Below are 19,650 nucleotides of genomic sequence, written 5' to 3' on the forward strand. Positions count from 1 at the left end.
TGTTAGATCAGCATTCGTAAGGATGAGCAGCCTGATGGATCCTAAAACAATAATACTAGATGATGCTTAAATTAATGTTTGATGGCAGCACCATAAGGACAAAACATTGATAGTGTTTGATAGTTTCTGCTATCAGAAAAAATATAAAGTTTTGGAACTTGACATTATTTATATTTCTCTACCAATGATTGTCTATGTGTTTTCTCATATATATTAGGTTTCCTATAGCAACTCAGATACCTACAGACCGGAAGCATTATTTCACCTTTCCTCTTTGCCAAAGTAACGTTAAGGCTTAGCTAAATAATTTATTGTTCTTGTTATCTTTCCAGGCTGTTTAATTTTGTATCCCTGTTGGTATATTATTTGAATCCCCATTTATAGTCCCTGTATGGCATTCTACCTTTGCAAACTACAAATATGGTATCCTCACTTTGTTATAGCTTTGTACTCCTGTGTTGCTTTATTTACTGATTGCGAATTGCAATATTTTTCCCAGTCTGTAAGTTGTCTTTTTATTCTCTCAATGGTCTTTTTGAAATACTTAAGTTCTTAATTATGTTGAAGTCTAGCTTATAAGTTTTTTTTTTTTTATGGCTCATATTTTTAGTATTGTTTCTAAGAAATCTTTACCTAATCCAGTTTTTAGGATACATGTCTTTTCTTCAGATTTATTCCCAAGTATTTCACTTTTTAAAAACTGTTTAAAATGAACATTGTATTCTTATGTCACTTGAGGTTCATGTTTTTAAAGAGAACTTCAAGGTCATGTTAACATTATTATGGGATGTTGTGATTGTGTCCTTTAAGTTGTTTGGTAAGTTGTTGTATATATATCGTAGATATTTCTATCCATTAAGAAGAATGAAGTATATCTAAATATAGTTAAATGCAATCATGTCTAAGATGTATTAAACTTAAAAAGTTAAGTTGAAGAATAATACAAATAATATGATTTCATCTTTGCAAATAAAACAAACTGTATGGGTATGTGTTTATAAATTATGTATGTGTATACTAATATATTGTTAGGATTATATGTATAGAAAAGGGTCAGAAAGGATCCCTTTAAAATAGTGCCCCAATTATTACTACCTTTAACTTTCTGATAAAAATATAATGATCAAATTGAGAATATAAGTAATAATGACAGACTTTCAAAATAATAAAGTTACAGTAGAATATAACTTTTTAAATAGCCCACTAATTTGCAGGTGCTGAAGAGACTGACAAATAAAATTCATATTCTTCTATACTTTAAAGATAAATATTCTTATCATTATTCAAAATAATATGATATGAAACTTCAGTCATTGGTAAAGGCCTGTGTTGACATGGTGTTTCTTTAGGCATAATTCTCCCAAGACATCATCAGTTGCTATTTTAGCTTTTTGTAGGATAAAATTATATTTTCTGAGTTTTATTTGATTTTCTACTGTAAAATAGGTGTAAATACTGCAGTGTGCACTCAAAATTTACTTATTTTTAGGAAAAAAAAGATTAGTTTCTTAAAGGAATATATTTTCAGTCCTTAAGAGTTTATTTTGTTTATCTTAGCTGAAGACAATAGAAACCCTATTGGGCAGTACAAGCAAAATTGGAGATGTGATTGTTCTTGGGATGATAACCCAGTTAAAAGAGGTAAGTGAAACTTGATAAGCATTCATCTTTTATTTTCAGCCTTCAGACTGAAATGTCAGTTAAATACAGCATTTTTTACAGAGGGCACTGGAATGTATTCTTCATTGAAAGCAGCTACTTCAGTTACCAAGTAACTTTTTCATTTGCATTTGGTTTCCTGAGTAGACAAGCCACCAGTTTGCATAGCCTGAAATTAGTTCCCCAGTAATCTCTGGTTGACTTCTCAGTTTCTAAGCATTCAAAGCTGCAGACCACATCCTGCTCCCTGGGAGATGCGGTTGGTTCTCTTAGGTGAAGGCACCTGGTGAGGTCCCTCTTGTGGCAGCCAGCAAATGTCCCTGCTGCCATCTCTTGATCGGCAGTAGTCATTGTTTGATACCTCTGAGGACTCTGAGTCTTAATTAAATGATGGAAAAGCCTAGACTTGGAATTACTGATTTTTTAAAAAATCCACAGTACTCTCTACTATATTCTGTTGTCAAAATTGTCAGTATCTTAATTGTTTTGCCATAGTATTCATTTTTACATAAATGTGGACGTATTTCTTTTGATTTTTTTTAGGGAAAATTTTTTCTGGAAGACCCTACAGGAACAATACAACTGGATCTTAGTAAAGCTATATCCTTCACTTTTATTTTTTTAAAATCTGTGTTAAATGAACTGGGGAAATTGATTATATATCATTTTCAAATTTACCTATTTGGGTACTTAGTGTAACTTCCATATGGTGGTGTAGGAATCTAGAGACATAATCCTAACCAGAGACAGAAATGTTTAATTCCCCCTTATTTGCTGTATCTAGACAAATAACTGAAAAAGTTTATAACATGCTAAAAATGATCTATATCTTCAGTATTACATCTTAGAATCAGATATGGGGATACTTAAACCTAACATTTTTTAAGCTATAATCTATTCAGAGTTTTAAATGTGTAGTCTTTGAATGTCGGAGAAGGCAATGGCAACCCACTCCAGTACTCTTGCCTGGAAAATCCCAAGGATGGAGGAGCCTGGTGGGCTGCAGTCCATGGGGTCACTATGAGCCGGACATGACTGAGGGACTTCACTTTCACTTTTCACTTTCATGCATTGGAGAAGGAAATGGCAACCCACTCCAGTGTTCTTGCCTGGAGAATCCCAGGGACGGGGGAGCCTGGTGGGCTGCCATCTATGGGGTTGCACAGAGTCGGACACGACTGGAGTGACTTAGCAGCTGCAGCAGCAGTCTTTGAATGTATTATTTGAAAGTCCTGTTGAGCCCAAAATGTATATCGACTTTATCACCACCTCAAGCATAGAAATAGAATTATTTTCCTTAATTACTGTATACCAGTTTCATAGTGGTTTATACACAGAATCATGCTTTGTCTTAGCAGAGGGTAAGTTAGTATTTTTTTTCCCCTGCCCTCCTTATCATTTTACAGTAAAACCCTTTCTACACTGGTTAAAATACATTAACAGTGTAACTCAGGGGAATATTGATTATCAGAGCATACTTTTGACATTACTTAACTCTCAGACTTCTAATGGGCACAGGGTTTCTTTCTGGGATGATGAAAATATTCTGAAATTAGTACTGATGGTTGTACAACTTGTGAATAGACTAAAAACTGCTGAGGTATGCACTTTTAATTTATCTCTATTGATTTACTTATTTTTGGCTGTGCTGGGTCTTTGTTGCTATGTGTGGGCTTTCTCTAGTTGTAGCAAGTGGGGGATATTCTTAAGTTGTGAGTCATGGGCTTCTCATTGTGGTGGCTTCTCCTGTTACAGAGCATGGGCTCTAGGGTGTGTGGGCTTCAGTAGTTGCAGCTCCCAGGCTCTAGAGAGCAGGCTCAGTAGTTATGGCAAAGGAACTTAGTTGCCCTGCAGCATGTGGGAATCTGGCCAGACCAGGGATCAAACCTGTGTTCCCTGCATTGCAAGGTGGCTTCTTAACCATTGGGCCACCAGGGAAGTCCTGAGGTATACACTTTTAAAGGGTTGTATGATGTGTGAATTATATCTCAGTGAAGTTAAAAGAAAAAAAGACTGCACATAGAGTCATAAAACGAGACATTTTTATGCAGATGTAGAGAATGGACTTGTGGCTACAGGGGGGAAGGGGAGGGTGGGACCGATTGGGAGAGCAGGATTGAAATCTATACACTACCATGTGTAAAATAGGTAGCTGTGAGAAGCTCCTGTACAGCACAGGCAGCTCAGCTTGAAGCTCTGTGATGACCTGGAGGAGTGGGATGGAGGGGGAGGGAGGCTTAAGAGAGCGTGGATATATGCATACATTTAGCTGATTCACTCTGTTATACACTTTGTTATATAATTATACTCCAATAAAAAATAAATGTAAAAAAAGCACATTTTTATCTGTGTACCTTATCTGTCTGTACTCTAACATGTAATGTGAAATAAGAAAGGGAAAAGTTTTACTTCTATATCTATTACAATTTCATGACTTTTTTTTTAATAGATCTGGGACTATCAGGAATTCTCTGGTGGTCCAGTGGTTAGCACTCGGCATGTTCACCTCCATGGTCCCATGTTCCATCCCTGGTCAGGGAACTAAGATCTTGCAAGTCACATGGTGTGGCCGAAAGTAAAAAACAAAAAAGAACTGAGACTGTCTCTGAACCTGAAACTGTTTTGTAGCTCAGTGGGGCTGGTGAATTCTGTGGTTAGTTGACCGGGGATTAAACGATGGCCTAGCATTACTGCTTTGAGTTCCAGTTTTGTCCTTTCGAACAAGAAAATTGGAGAAATGAAAGTGATTTGTTACTTATCTGTTTTTCAGGTTGGTTTGAAGATCAGGTGTTTCATGTCAATGCCTTTGGATTTCCACCCACTGAACCCTCTAGTACTACTAGGTATAAAAATGTTTGACTTAAACTCTATAGAAATTTTAGAATACTGGCAGCAATAAATGTAAGATAGTATATCAGGTGTCAATTATTACAAGTCCTCAGACTTTGTGTTAGAAGGTGAAGAGCAATGGAAAATGAGAGTTAAAAAACTGGACTTTATATAAAACTGAAAACTAGTGGGTTGACTCCAGCCTGGTTGCAATTGCGTCTTTGTATTTGGCTTTCACTGGGAAAGATTTCCAATCCATTGGTCTTCTCTATCTATAGGACTGAGGCAAGAGATAGGAAAACAGAAGAATATAATTCCCATGTTAATATAAAGTTCTTATTTTTGTATTTTACTGAGTGAAAGCTATAAGAAGCAAATTATATAGTTATTTAATATATGCAAAATCATTATAATATTAGAGGGGTTCCAAAAGGACTTTCTCTAGAGGAGTGAATTCCCTGTCACTCAAGGAATTTGACAGAGGCTGAATAATGGTGTGAAAGTTGTAGCCGGTGGCCTGTGGGTTGAATGTAGTCTATAGACATTTCTTGTTTCTCCTTGGAGGTATTTAAGCATATTTTGAATTAGTGTCCAATATTTGAAAATTAGGAGATTTCTGAGTTATCTTGAACAATCAGCTCTGGCAGTACTTCGCACCTAAATTCTCACCTGGAACATCTTCAGTGATGGCTCACTTTGGGCAGGATAAATGTATGCATCCTCATTCACACCTAGTCAGCCTCAGCTGGCTGCTGCTTTGGTATTTAGTATTAGCTTCCTGGAGCCTGTAGGCATCTGGGGTAATTAAAGTAGTTGCATTCTAATCCTGAGATTCCATGATGATGGTGATGATTTCAAGGAGTCTGATGATTAAGATTTTAGATCCAGTCTGCTGTTATGAATCAGGTGCCAAGGCCATGTTTGCTGGCGAGGAGTCACTGGCAGGCAGCTTTTGCTGTGCATCTTCTTCCTGAAGTAAATCCAGGGTAAAGCGCTGGTCATGCCACAGAGAATACAAGCCCACATCAAGCCAGTTTACTTTTAAGTTTGTACTTTCAGTGCTAGTTTGTGGCTAGGTTTACATCATGGTAGGGTTTCTTGGGGCTATATTGAAAGCATAATTGCTGTTGTCTTGGTGTTATAGTTTCATACAAGCCTCAAAATTACTCTTCCGAATGAGAGGTATAAACAAGGAAGCTGGCCTTAAGTGTTACCATTCGTTTCAGTTTAGCCAAGCATTCATCTTTGTAATGTCTCAAATAACCGTCTATTTAAATTGTCCCACTTTCTCTAAATTAAAGTACAGATTTGCTGGGATTCCATTGCCATGTTGTTCTCTTTCACTGGTACAAGACATGTGACCTATGTTTTCTGAGCCTGATGTATTGTTAAAGTTCCTAGAATTCCTAGATCATTTCTTGGGAAAACAGCCTTCCTCTTGCTCTTGTCTTTGAACCTTTATTCCATGAATCAAGGATGGAAGGTGTTACTGAGGCCTTTTTAAGCTTTAATTTCTCAAGAATCAGCTTACTAGGTATTTCTGTTTGTAATGTTCTGGTTTATGTAATGTTCTGGTCTTATTTCATTCCTCTGATAACTGCAAGATTGTAACCTAACACCGTCACCTGTTATTGGGATGGCCTCAGGCATGTCACTTAATACTTCTAAACCTGAACCTTGCTTTCTCTTTTGTAAGATAAAGAAAATAGAATCTACCAAGATGAGGTGTTTTATGATTTAATATTACAATCTGTCTGATACCAGTACACATTTTCCTTAAGAGCAAGGTTCAGTATTCCCTAATGCAGTGTTTGCAGTGACTTTATAGGATATAATTACAGTGACTTAATAAGAATATACAGGTTCTATATCTATTCACTTTTTTGGATGCTGAAAATGAATACATACTGTACAATGCTTTGTAACCTGCTTCATCATCTAATAATATTCAGTCAACATTTTCCATTACCATGAAATTTTTTATTACATGATTTGTGCCATTCAGCAATGTACTTTGAGCACATACTATATTGCCAGACTCTGTGCTAGGTGTTGGATTAGAGAGACAGACATTAAACGTCACCCAAATAATTTGCTGATTACAAATTTGATAAGTTCTATGAAAGAGAAGTACAGGGTCCTCCAAGTGTGTGTAATGGGGAAATCTGACTTCTGTTGCGATCCTCACGGGACAGTTCTGTGGGATAGTATTCAACATTTAAACTGAGGACTGTAGAATGGCAGCCGGTGAAGGGTGGGTGGCAAGAGCAGTAGAGGCTGGGAGTGCAGAAGATCACTCGTTTCTATTTTGAGCAAGCTTTAGTGTTTCTTCCAGATTTTCACAATTCTGGGATGTAGATAAGTCTCTGTAGACATCTTTAAATTCTTAGAACAGATATCTAGAAGTGAAATTGCTTGGTCAAATGGCTAGCGCTTTTTTTTGAGACTTTTATTAGTTATTATTCAAATTGAGTACCTATTTCTCCTACTTTCAACTATATAAGGAAATTATGATTTATTTTAATATTTGCTTTAGTAAGTTTTAAAAGGTCCAGATATAGTTTACTTATCACTTTGTTGACTGCCTCAGTGTTGCTTCCTTTCTCATTCTAGAATGTTTAAATAAACTTGTTTGCTTTTTAAGTGGTACAAATAATACATTTGCATGGTACAATTTACATTGATGGGGAAATAACCTCATTAGATAGACAGCTTAATTTGTAGAATTAGCAGAAAAATATCTTCAACAGGATATAGGATAGAAGGTAATAATTGTGTTGTAATTACCTAGGGCATACTATGGAAATATTAATTTTTTCGGAGGGCCTTCTAATACATCTGTGAAGACTTCTGCAAAACTAAAACAACTAGAGGATGAGAATAAAGATGCCATGTTTGTCTTTATATCTGATGTTTGGTTGGACCAAGTAGAAGTATTGGAAAAACTTCACATTATGTTTTCTGGTAAGTGTCATTTGTTTCTATTCTTTTTTATGAGAGCTCATGTCTTAAAACTAAATTCTTTTTAAAAAATGTATCTTTTTGAGTAGTCTATTTTTGTTAAAAAAGTTGATTCAGCGGTGAAATATTTTAAATAAATTCATCTTAAAGAGTTACATTTTTACATTTGAAAAATAACTGTATGTGTGTGTTCATGATAAATAAGAATTAGTCCTAAAACAGTACAAGAGTGGATAACAGCTTAGGCTTTGGAGTTTGACAGAACTGGGTTTAAACTGCAGCCTAATACTTTGGGCAGGTTATGTAATCTCTCTCTCAGTTTAGAGGGATGTTGTAAGGATTAATCAAGCCATTGCAGGGCCTGCCACAAAATAAGTGCTCAATAAATGGACACTATTATTACTATTTTTTATAAGAAGTTGTTATTAAAATAAGGTATTGCTTTTAGACAGTAAGGTTTTATTATTAAAAACTCATGGCTAAAAAAAGAAAAAAGCTTATAGCTAAAAGATTTTAATATGATTTCTAGACCAGAAAAGTGATGCTCACTTATTCTTTTATTTTTAGGTTATTCACCAGCACCTCCAACCTGCTTTATTCTGTGTGGTAATTTTTCATCTGCACCTTATGGAAAAAATCAAGTTCAAGCTTTGAAAGGTATTGAGGATCTATTTAATAAGTGTTCCTACATTTATATAAACTAAAATAATCTATATTAATTTAAATTTATTAATAATATGTAGAGTTGTATCTGGTCAAATAAAATTTGATTTATGCATATCATATGTAAATTAAATTCAATATCCCTTTAAAATTTTAGATTCCCTAAAAACTTTGGCAGATATAATATGCGAATACCCAAATATTCATCAAAGGTAATGATTTTTGTTGCTATATTTTTTCATTTAAAGGGTTATTTGAGAAACAAAAATAAATCCTAATTTAAGAAATGAGTGGAAGAAAAAGTTGAGAAAATTAGTATAGCTGGGAGATAAAATTATCCTTTTATCACAATAATATATGTTACATTCTAGTAGAGATTTATATTGAAAAGTATTAAATGGAAGAGATAATTTCAACCATAATCCAAATTTCTTGATGACATTATTACTCCAACGGTCTAGAACTATACTCTTTAATATAATAGTCACTGGCCACATGGATCTCTTTAAATTTAAAGCTATATCATTTAAAGGAATTGCCTGGTGGTCCAGTGGTTAGGACTCTGTGCTTTCACTGAGGAGGGGTCTGGATTCGATCCTGGTCAGGGAACTCAAAGAACCCTATAAACCTGGCAGTGCGACCTAAAATAAAAAAACTAAAAAAAAAAAAAAATTCAGTCACACTAGCCACAGTTCAAGTACTCAGTAATTAAGCAATACAGATATAGAACACTTCCATCATTGCAAAAAAGATCTATTGGATGGTATTGGTCTAGAGACTTTTATTAGTTCATTTATTAAAATGTACAAAAATCAGTTTTAAAATTTTATAATTAAAGGCAGTAACTTGGTTTTAGACTATTGGGTAGCAGTATGATAATATTTTTAGAATGAATTATGTTGAATTTTGCTACAGTAGTCGTTTTGTGTTTGTACCCGGCCCAGAGGATCCTGGATTTGGTTCCATCTTACCAAGGTAAGTTTTATTCAGATATTTGCAACAGTAAAGAAAACTTCGTAAACTAAAAAATATATACTGTATCATCTTAATTGTATTTATAGGCCACCATTTGCTGAAAGCATCACTAATGAATTCAGGCAAAGAGTACCATTTTCAGTTTTTACTACTAATCCTTGCAGGTAAATATTAGTATTTTGTATTGTGTTTTTTTTTAACCTTTCATTTAAAAATTAACATTTCTTAAAATTTGTCTTTAGATTTTGGTTGTCATGGGATAAAAAGGAAATTTCTTTATATTTTAGGTTTCTCAAAACTTTAACAAGGCTTTAACTATATTTAAATAATTCACTAACATTGAATTTAGAAACTTAATAATGGATAGAGATTTTAAAATAGATATTCCGATTATACATCCTTTAAGAAAAGTTACAGTGGAAGAATGGAAAGATTACGCATTTACTGTATGTGCCACAGTGACCATAGCTTCTTACGGAGGGAATGCTTTCAGTCTTGGGTTCCCTCTTTTCTACCTAAATTCACTCCTTCGGTGACTTTATCCAGTCCATGAGCTTTAAATATCCTGTATGTATTGACAACTCCCACGTTGATATCTCTCTCTCAAACCCTCTCCCTGACTCCAGACACACATATTCAGCTGCCTACACATCATCTCCCCGTGGATGTCTAATAAACAACTTCAAACCAAACTTCTAATCTTCTTCCTCCATCAGCCCCACCCTGTCCTGTAGCTTTCCTCATTGTAGTTCTGAACATCTTGATCCTGCCTATCATTCATTCAGGCCGATCTTCGGGGTTTCTCCTCACATGCAGCCTTTTAGGAAGTCCTTCAAAAATCTGAAGAAAGACTTCAGACATTTATATCCCGAATCTGGCCATTTCTCTATAGTTCCCCCTCTATGACCCTCTGCCATCTTCTCTAGCCTTGACTACTGTAATAGCCTCCACACTGGTCTCTAGCTTCCACTTCTGCTCCTCCGTAGTCTGCCCTCAACCATGTCAGTGATCCTTTAAACCAGAAGGCATATCACACTGCCCTTACGGATTCAGAAAGATGGACCATCGTTTTATTTGGTAACAGCCCATGTCCTATGCAATGGTGGTCGTGGCCCTGGTGACCTGGCCCCGTCTCCTCTGTGATTTCTTCTCCTCTTTTATTCCAGCGACTCCAGCCTCCTTTTGTTCTTCAGATGTGCCAGGCGTGGTTTATCCTAGGGCCTCTGCTCTGCCTGCTCCCTCTGGCTGCCTCTGTGTGTCTGCATGACTCTCTCACTTCCTTCAACTCTGTGCTCAAATCAAATTTCATTATGAGTCCTACCTGTTCCAGTCCTCCTGTTAAATACTCCAGCCTTTGACCTTCTCTTCCTGCAAATGATCCCTGTTAGTCTTTTTCTTTTTGCTGTATACTTAATCATCTCTCAGCATACTATTAATTTTCATGTCTGTTGTTTATCGTCTCTGAACGCCCACCCCAAGTAGAATGAACTGCATCAGGGCTGGGGTCTTTTTGTTTTGTTCACTCATCCCTAAAGTAATGCTAGACACATAGAGAGAGCTCAATAAATTACTGTCAAATGCATGGATGAATAGATTATGGTTGAATTTGAAGTGGGAATGTATTATAAAACATCTTGCCTTTGAAATTACATTATATTTTTTTCTGAGGAAGTCACATTCAACTACCATTTTCATTTCAGAATTCAGTATTGTACACAAGAAATTATTGTCTTTCGTGAAGACTTAGTAAATAAAATGTGCAGAAACTGTGTCCGTTTTCCCAGTAGCAATTTGGATATTCCTAATCATGTAAGTTAAGCATCTTCTTTATTAAGGTATCTTACATGTGACTTTACATAAAATTTTAAGTCACTTAATCACTTGCCCTTTTGCTTTTTGTTTATAGTTCAAAATAATTTCAACACGCTTTTGTCCGTAAGGTAATTTTTGTTCCCTAAATCAGTGTTTCTCAGTTTTCTTATTGAGGTATCCCCTAATGGACAGAAGGAAGCACAGAACAAGCAGGAAATTTCTTTGGAGCTTCCTGTTTTGCCTTTAGAACTCACAATCTTACATCATACTTATATATATTTAAAGAAAATGTGTTTTTAATCATGTTTATTAAATATGTCCTATGATATGCCCACATTAGGAAGATGTTGTGTTTATCGAGATTCCCTGACATACAGCTGTCAATCAGTGGTTACATGTATCCTCATTTATAAGTATGGAAATAGATCACACACAGCATTTTTAGTATGTATTTTATAACCTTCAATGTGTATGTAGGTCAAGTATATATTCTTGGCATTACCTAAGCTGTGGAATTATTTTTAGATGAACAGAATTAGGAAATGAGTTTATTGTACAGCTAAAAATATAACTGCTCCAAAATGACTCTTTGGGGAAGAAGCTTTTATAGTATTAAGTGAAAACTCATAAATTTCTCCTAAAATACAGGATAATTTCATATCAGTGTTCCCAAAGCTCTGTGATTCAGTTTTCCCAAATGTTTCTCAAATTTTCTAAGTCTCTTTGATAATCAGTATTTAATTTGAAATTCTCTGTTGCTCTTTTAGCTTTTACAAATGCACTGAAGTTTGTTTTGTGTCGTTCTTTTGTAGTTCGTAAAGACTGTCTTATCCCAAGGACACCTGACTCCTCTCCCTCTCTATGTCTGTCCAGTGTATTGGGCATATGACTATGCTCTGAGAGTGTACCCTGTGCCTGACCTACTTGTCATCGCAGACAAATATGATCCTTTTACTTTGACCAATACCGAATGCCTCTGCATAAACCCTGTAAGAATGTAGTTAACATTATGTATCATAATTTGTCAAGATTAGAGTGTTACTTCTTTAAAGTATATGTTTAATCAGTTACTGTTGAAGTAAAAACTTACTATCAATGAAATAACAGAATTAATTTGGTATAAAGAGAAAATTTTTGAACTTTCAAAAGAATGTGTGACTATAAAGTAATGTGACTTAGTCTTTTTAAAAAAGGCACCATTATAAATCCAAATGCGTATTTTCCCCTTCAGAGTAATTTGCCTTGGGATTCCTGTCTAGAAATTACTTTGAGTATATATCCTGTGTTCTGTACACATATTACTGGTACTTGTCCATTGAGAGTGATTTTTTTTTTTTTTAAGAAATTGTCCAGGTCTCCAAAATCTAAGCCTGATGAATGCTGAAATTCTTACTGGGACACACTTTAATATTTCATTTTTATGTGGAACCTTGAAATGCTTCAGAATCCTGAAGTTGCTTCTGAATTTCTGTAGAAGTATAACTGACTTTTTGAACTTGGGGGGTAAATGCTGCATAAATGTTGCTATTTATATCAAGTATCTTCACTAGTGATTTTTAATATGTATGCTTCCTTGATTCTTATGAATTTTAGACTTTAATTTTTTGGTTCTTTTTTTTTTTTTTTTCTTAATCTAGGTCACTTTTAGAAACATCATCCCTTACTGCTTTTCTCACACATTTATTTTGTCCAGCTTCTTCAACCACACAACTACTGACATTTTGAACCAGATAATTCTGTTTTGGGCACTGTCCTGTTCATTTCAGGGTGTTTAGCAGCATCCCTGACTTCCACCCATTAGATGCCAGTAGCAGCCCCCAGTTTTAACAATCGAAAATGTCCTTAGGTATCTGCCAAATGTCTCTAGGGGACAGAACTGACCCTGGTTGGGAACTACTACTATAAGGATGTACACAATTGATTTGGTTTCATTGTTTTTGTAATTTGTGGCCTAATTTTTACAGAATCTCTATTCATATTTCAATATTGTCATAATGAGGCTATTTCCTTATTTAAACTGAACTCTTTGTGTGTTCTCATAGTTAATGCTGCATTTGAAAACACTTTATTTCTGAATTTTTCTTCTTTTTCATCTTGTAAATGAGTAAACCACCATTTTACATTATTTATACCTTTGTGGACAAGCTCAAAACTTTTTTTAAAAATAATTTTATTTATTTTTGGCTGCACCGGCTCTTTGGTGCTACATGTGGGCTTTCTCTAGTTGTGGCGAATGGGGGCTATGTTCTAGTTGCAGTGCCTGGACTTCTCATTGCAGTGGCTTCTCTTGTTGCAGAGCATAGGCTCTAGGGTGAGCGGGCTTCAGCAGCTGTGGCTACCAGGCTCTAGAGCACAGGCTTAGTAGTTGCGGTGCATGGGCTTAGTTCCCCTGCAGCACATGGGATCTTCCAGGGGCAAGGATCGAACCCATGTCTCCTGCATTAGCAGGTGGATTCTTAACCGCTGGACCACCAGAGAAGTCCCTAAAACTTGGTCTTGACATTGTTTCATCCTTTCTTGATACTTATTCCCATTAATGAATGTCTGCAATAGGCCACATTTTGAGCTAGTGCCAGGGACACAAAGATTGCAAAGATAAGAGTCTGCTTTATTTAGAGTTTACTAATGGACAGTTGTATATGTGACCCTGCTCTGTTGCTTTGAGGGGACCATGGTGGGGCATCAATCCCAGGTTTTCACTAGGGAGAGGGGCAGGAAAGATTTCTTGAACAGGATGTTTGAGTCTCTTATATGCTTACTAAGCATCATTCAGTACTGCTGATTTCTTACACTTAAGCAGACCCACTCCTAAGCATTTCTGGCTACATTTTTTAGCATGACTGTTCTGGTCAACTTTACTTTTTCCTTCTAGTGGAGATACTTTAATAGTAATATTTTTTTATCTACAAAGAGCATACAGAAATTTGTCTCCTTACTTTATAGTCACATCTTGTACCTTCATCTTTAAGCCACGAGCGAGGAATTTGATTTTAAAAATAGGGGTTCTTTTTTTAAAAGTTGAGTATTCACTTATGGTTATTTTTCTCTCCAAAGGGCTCTTTTCCAAGAAGTGGATTTTCATTCAAAGTTTTTTATCCTTCCAATAAGATAGTAGAAGATAGGTAAGTGTGCCTTCAGAAACAGCTGTCTCTTGGCATAATACTGCTAAAAATCAGATGTTCTGAAGGTGTGCTGAGTTTTTAAAAAATTACTACAGTAGCTCATTGGCAATGTTCTAGGCTGAACTTATTGTGTTCATGCTGTGTGACACAGAATTGTATGTACTTGATGGCACATTTGTATGAGATACACCAAGAACTGTTTTCTGCGGGAAATCTCAGATTGGCTGTAGGGCTGGGCTAGTTCTTTTATAGGCTGACTCGTGATGAGGTTATTATTCCGAAAGGGCAGTCTTGCCTTCCACATGTGAAAGTCCCTCAATCATGTCTGACTCTTTGAGACCCCCTGGACTATACAGTCCATGGAATTCTCCAGGCCAGAATACTGGAGGGGGTGGCCTTTCCCTTCTCCAGGGGATCTTCTAAACCCAGGGATCAATCTCAGGTCTTCAGTATTGCAGGCGGATTCTTTACCAGCTGAGCCACTCAAAACCCAGGTAATCTGCCTTAAATTGGCAGGAAAGAATTGTTGGTGTGGGGAGGTCCTGAGGGAAAAAAGAATAATTACCTGGTGGGCAGTAGTTTTCAGAGGGTGTCCTATAGACCACATGCATGAGAATCCTCTGAGGTCCATGTTAAAAGTGTTAAATTACAAGATCCCATCCCAACCTTATTAAATGTCTCTCCAGTTGTAGCACCCAGAAATGTGCATTTTTAACAGTTCCCCTTAGATACAGGCATCCTAACATGTGATTTCTCCATTAATTGTATTTTGTTTCCCACCAGTTAAGAACAGTAACCAAATATCTGCAGGTTCTTGTTAGAGAATATAATCTTGACACTCAACCTTTTTTTACTTTTTATAATTAACAAATTTATTTAAATAAAAGCACAAATACATGATAAAAATTTCAAACAATGCTTAAAAGTATAAAATAGAGAAAGAAAACACACCTCTACTTCATAACCCTGAAATCATGATTAATAGTTTCTTATATATATTTCTTGAAAAAAATTTTTTGCATTATTTTTGCTGCTCAGTATTCATGGAGGAAAAAGTCTGTTCACTTTGGGACACACTAAATTTTATTATTGGATTCGCTCATTTGACATGTATTTGATTCTTACTGCATTCCAGGCACAGCTTAGTTTTTGGAATATAACCAGCCAGATACTCATAAAAGTCACTGATATTCTAGCCTCTGTTCCATAAACTGAACATATGTTTGACTTTAGTTAACAATGAATCCTTAAAGAAATTTTTTAAATTTGGAATGCTTTTAGGTAAGGGCAAACACTCTTACCCTGTCTCAACTACTCCCTGTTGTTGACAGTGATTTTGTGACCCCAGGATTAAGCTACCTCTGAAGCATATTTTGTCCATCTTTCAAAACAATCTTTGGCTGCACTATGCCAGATTTCAGAATCTTAGTTCCCAAACCAGAGATCAAACCCATGACCTTGTCAGTGAACATGCAGGGTCCTAACCACTGGACCACCAGGGAATTCCGTTTTGTCCACCTTTAGATTGACTTTTACTGAACTGAGTTTTGTTGTAAATTAACAGACATATGAAACTTATTCTGCTATGAAAACCAATAGTGAGCACTTTCAACAGGTCTCAGAACAAAAGAAATCTGTGCCTGTCCCAAGCAGCTGTCCATTTCCATCTTGGGAAGACTGTACATCTGATAGACTCCCTTTGCTTTCGCTGCCAGGAGCACCGCCAAGTGTGCAGCCCACCTCTACCGCAGCAGGAGTCACTAGCATAAACGTTGGCTCTGGCTCTGGCCTCATCTTCTTTGATCTGTATTTTTCTCTTACCTGAATTTCCTTCTTAACTTTTATCCTTTTATTATATCCATCTTAGCAAACCATTTAATATTCTAGAGACAGAAAAACCACAATAGGATTAAACTGATTTATTAATTATGATGGCACAGGACACTTCAGTTAAATTTCTTATAATGCTTCCTGAATGACATGCAGAATTGTTTAGTGTTTTAAGGACTGTATACAGACTTCTACGACAGTTCTTAATATGCTGTATGAGAAGTCACTTATGTGCCTGTCCCTCTTAAAGTTTCTAGCACAGGCCTTGACTTGAAGTTGATACTATTGTTGACATAGTTGGTCCATTTATCATCTGTGGAGTCAGATACTAAAACCCTTGACCTAATTTCCAAACTATAATTTAGTAGTGATAATTTAAGGAATTTTTTCAGTGCTAGATCAAACAAGTTGATGTATGCTTTTTTCTTTTGTTTTGAAAGAGAGAAAAAATTTTTATGATACAGGGAAATAATTTTGTGAAATAACTTAGATTTATAAATAATAGTTTCTCCTAAAAAGAATTTTTTCTTAGAATATTTGTGAAATCATATTTTAGAGTTAACACAGAAACGTAGCCAAAGTAGACTGAGGGTTAATCCTGTTTCAACACGGGCTTTCAAATATAGTTGTTTTATTTAAAAACATAATGTTAGTGATGTACAGGAGAAACACCCATTCTCACACAATAGTCGGTCAGAATAAAAATGGTAAAAAAAACCCCACGCAAACCTCTACAGAGGGCAATTGAACAAGATTTCTTAAGACCTCAACTGCATATACCATCTATTTCATTTCTAGGAATTTATCCTACAGGTATACTTGGGTTTATGCATAAAAGTGGGTACAGCTGTTTTTACTGTAGTTTTTATAACAGCAAAACAAATAGTTTAAATATATACCCATTTAAAAGTTATATTCTGACTTTTCTAATTTACATTAATTTCAATAAAGGATTAGTTAAAATTATAAATATATCGTGTATTTATTACTAATTGAAAAAAAGGCATAGAATAGTGTTCATGTATTCTACCACTTGTGTTTGTGTTTTCAAAGCATTTACCCCTACACATGCTTATATCCGATTAGACAGTCCTTTATATATGATTAGACAGTCTTTGTAAGGATATAACTTGCTTCTAGAGAACAGGAATAGAGTGAGACAGACTTATTTTCTGCTGTGTCCCCTTTGGAATTTGGAGCAATGTGCATGTATTGACCTATTTTTAAAATTAAAACTAGATATTAAGAAATGTATAACTTAGTTTTCCAAGATGTTTAATTTTGTGAATATTTTTTATTTTCAGCAAACTTCAAGGGTTTTGAGATTTTTAGACCATCTGAAGAAACAGAATTCATCAATCATCTGCTTATTTTATGTAATTTTGTTATTAAATTATAATAAAATTATGGTAAACTTTAGAATGTCCTGTTTAAATTTCTATTTATAACTTTTTATAAACATGATGGTACACTTTACAAAGTTTCACAGGAAAAATATTTTCTGTATAATCATAAGGAAAATATGAAAATGTGTAAAAATACATAATCTAAGTATATATTTGTATATAAAAATTTAAATTTCATTATTTCTATACTAGTTATATGCTTGGATATGAATTTGAGCAAACTCTAGGAGATAGTGAAGGAGAGGGGAGCCTGGCGTGGGAGCAATTGAACAATTCACATGCTAACTGTTCACCATAAGAGTCTTAATGGTGTATTTAATAATTTCAAATTGTTTAAATTTCAAGTCATAGAATTTATTCTAATGATAGTGAAAACGATGTTTCAGGATATTACTGTGGTATTCAATACATTACCTTTTGCACTGAAAATTTAAAAACATTGTCCCCACAGTTTTTACCTTTAAGAGAAGTAATATTCACTTTGAAGCAGCCCTGTTTTTCTATTTTGGGCATAACCACTTAATACCATCCCCTTATCTTTTAATTTATGGCGGGAACTACAATGAGAGCCCAGAAATCAATCTGAGTGATAGGACATTGTTAAAGGTACAAAGAGTGTTTCAAACATAGGAATAATCTTAATATTATAGACAACTTGGAATGGAAGACCCTTCTTTCAAAGAAACTTATCTTTGGGGGGAAGAGATACTAATAAAACTAAAATGACATTGAAGGAAATTCCTCAAGAAATTTAATCTGCATACTGTGATAAGCGAATTGTGGTTAAGGATGAAGTGGCAATTTGAGATATGGTTTGAGGATGTAAATTTTCAAAATATTAGAAAAGACCTGATGTTAAAACAGCAAGATAGAGCTTTAATCTCAAGAATATTAAAGCCTGGAAATTTTGATTAAAAGTGAAATCAAGGCATAATTCCAAAAGCTACTAGATTACTTGGAAAAATTTACAATCTAGGCCTTGAAACTAGTACTGAAATAGACACTGCCAGATTGTTGGTCTAGTTTCAAGAACCATAGAGCTAAACATGATTTCTTTAGGAACACATTTAATGCCTAGAAATACAGGGTGCCTTAGGGGTTAGCAAGGTGAAGAAAGATGAAGCAGAGCAGTTAACTATGAGCAGGTAAATCACCAGAATTATAATTATTAGAATAAGACAAATTAGAACCAGTTAGTGGTGGACATTGACTGGAAATTAAAAGGAAGCATGGATCTGAAAAATGGGGTAGCAGACAAACAGTACTGCAGGAGTACCCAGAGCTAATACTGTGAGGACCAACAGAGAGGTGGTGTGCTCGCCTACTTGGTGTTTAATCAGCATGGCTGACCTCACCTCAGAGATCTGGGTCTAAAGCACCATCATGTGACATTATGCCTTAAGAGGCCAGGTAGATCACACAAGAGGGGAGTGGGTTGAGATTTCTGTGCTATGAAAAAAGCCAACACTTGGTCTCAGTGTGGGGAAACCACAGGAACTGTATCTGATGAGGTAGGAGGAAAACCTGGATAGTGTCTTGTCACTGAGGTAATGCCAACATTATGTTAAATGTTGCTGAGGCTGTCAACAAAATGAGGACAGAAAAATGATCACTGAATTTAACAACTACCAATTAATAACTACTTCAGTCAATAAATGTTCTTCTATAATATCAATTCGAATGGCTGCTTAGAATCCCATTGTATGGCTCTACCCAAATCTGCTCAACCAGTCCCACTGTTGAATTCTTAGATTCTTCCCAAACCTTTAGAATCGTAATAGTGCCTTGAGCATGTTTTTAGAATTGGAATTTCTGCATTAAAAAAAGGATGCACATTCTAAAGGCTTTTGACATAGATACCAAACTACTTTCTAGAAAAATTTTAATATAAATTCTACCACCCCAAGGAAATAGAGTAATTTTTTTTAAAGAAAGCCTTTTCCATTTTTATAGGTGATATGTGGTATCTTATATTTGCATTTTTATTATTAACAAAGTAATGTTTGCTGATGATTGGTTATTTATGAATAACCTGCACATAACTCTCACACCAAGTGAGAGTTGTAAATAGGGTAAATTGGTGAAATATCTAGACGAGTGAAATGTTGATTTAGCGAAGTGAATAAAGCAGAAAAACTTACGATAGAATCACAGTTTGTGACTGCTGGGTGGTGCATTAGCTGTGTGACTTTGGTGAGGTAACTTTTCAGGTCTCATCTCATCTGTGAATTGAGGATCAGGTCTACCTTCAAGGGTTCTGAACAACGAATAACGTACATAATGCTGGAAATTACAATTATTAAGATGCTTATTCTGCAGAGGTAACTGCACATGGCACAGGAATCTAAAGAACGTAGGATGTTGGTCTGAAGAAACTAAGGCTATTTCTGTCA

At 35.4% G+C, this 19,650-nt stretch overlaps 1 protein-coding gene across 4 annotated transcripts in view; it reads left to right on the top strand.

Moving 5' to 3' along the window:
- The window catches only part of POLE2 (DNA polymerase epsilon 2, accessory subunit), a 29,594-nt gene extending 12,401 nt beyond the window's left edge, over positions 1-17,193 (top strand). For 3 of the 4 annotated variants that reach the window (XM_068964911.1, XM_068964913.1, XM_068964914.1), the window contains 13 exons: positions 1,558-1,641; positions 2,203-2,259; positions 2,972-3,020; positions 4,430-4,502; positions 7,280-7,452; positions 8,017-8,106; positions 8,270-8,324; positions 9,028-9,087; positions 9,174-9,251; positions 10,788-10,896; positions 11,712-11,888; positions 13,954-14,021; positions 17,156-17,193. In XM_068964911.1, the coding sequence (XP_068821012.1) occupies positions 1,558-1,641; positions 2,203-2,259; positions 2,972-3,020; positions 4,430-4,502; positions 7,280-7,452; positions 8,017-8,106; positions 8,270-8,324; positions 9,028-9,087; positions 9,174-9,251; positions 10,788-10,896; positions 11,712-11,888; positions 13,954-14,021; positions 17,156-17,174 (1,092 nt within the window). In that variant the 3' untranslated portion in view covers positions 17,175-17,193. The remainder of the gene's footprint in view (positions 1-1,557; positions 1,642-2,202; positions 2,260-2,971; positions 3,021-4,429; positions 4,503-7,279; positions 7,453-8,016; positions 8,107-8,269; positions 8,325-9,027; positions 9,088-9,173; positions 9,252-10,787; positions 10,897-11,711; positions 11,889-13,953; positions 14,022-17,155) is intronic. The other variant, XM_068964912.1, reaches the window with a different exon arrangement.
- Positions 17,194-19,650: the final 2,457 nt, after the last annotated feature.

The sequence above is a fragment of the Capricornis sumatraensis genome, chromosome 2, assembly GCF_032405125.1.
Source record: "Capricornis sumatraensis isolate serow.1 chromosome 2, serow.2, whole genome shotgun sequence".
Lineage (NCBI taxonomy): Eukaryota > Metazoa > Chordata > Mammalia > Artiodactyla > Bovidae > Capricornis > Capricornis sumatraensis.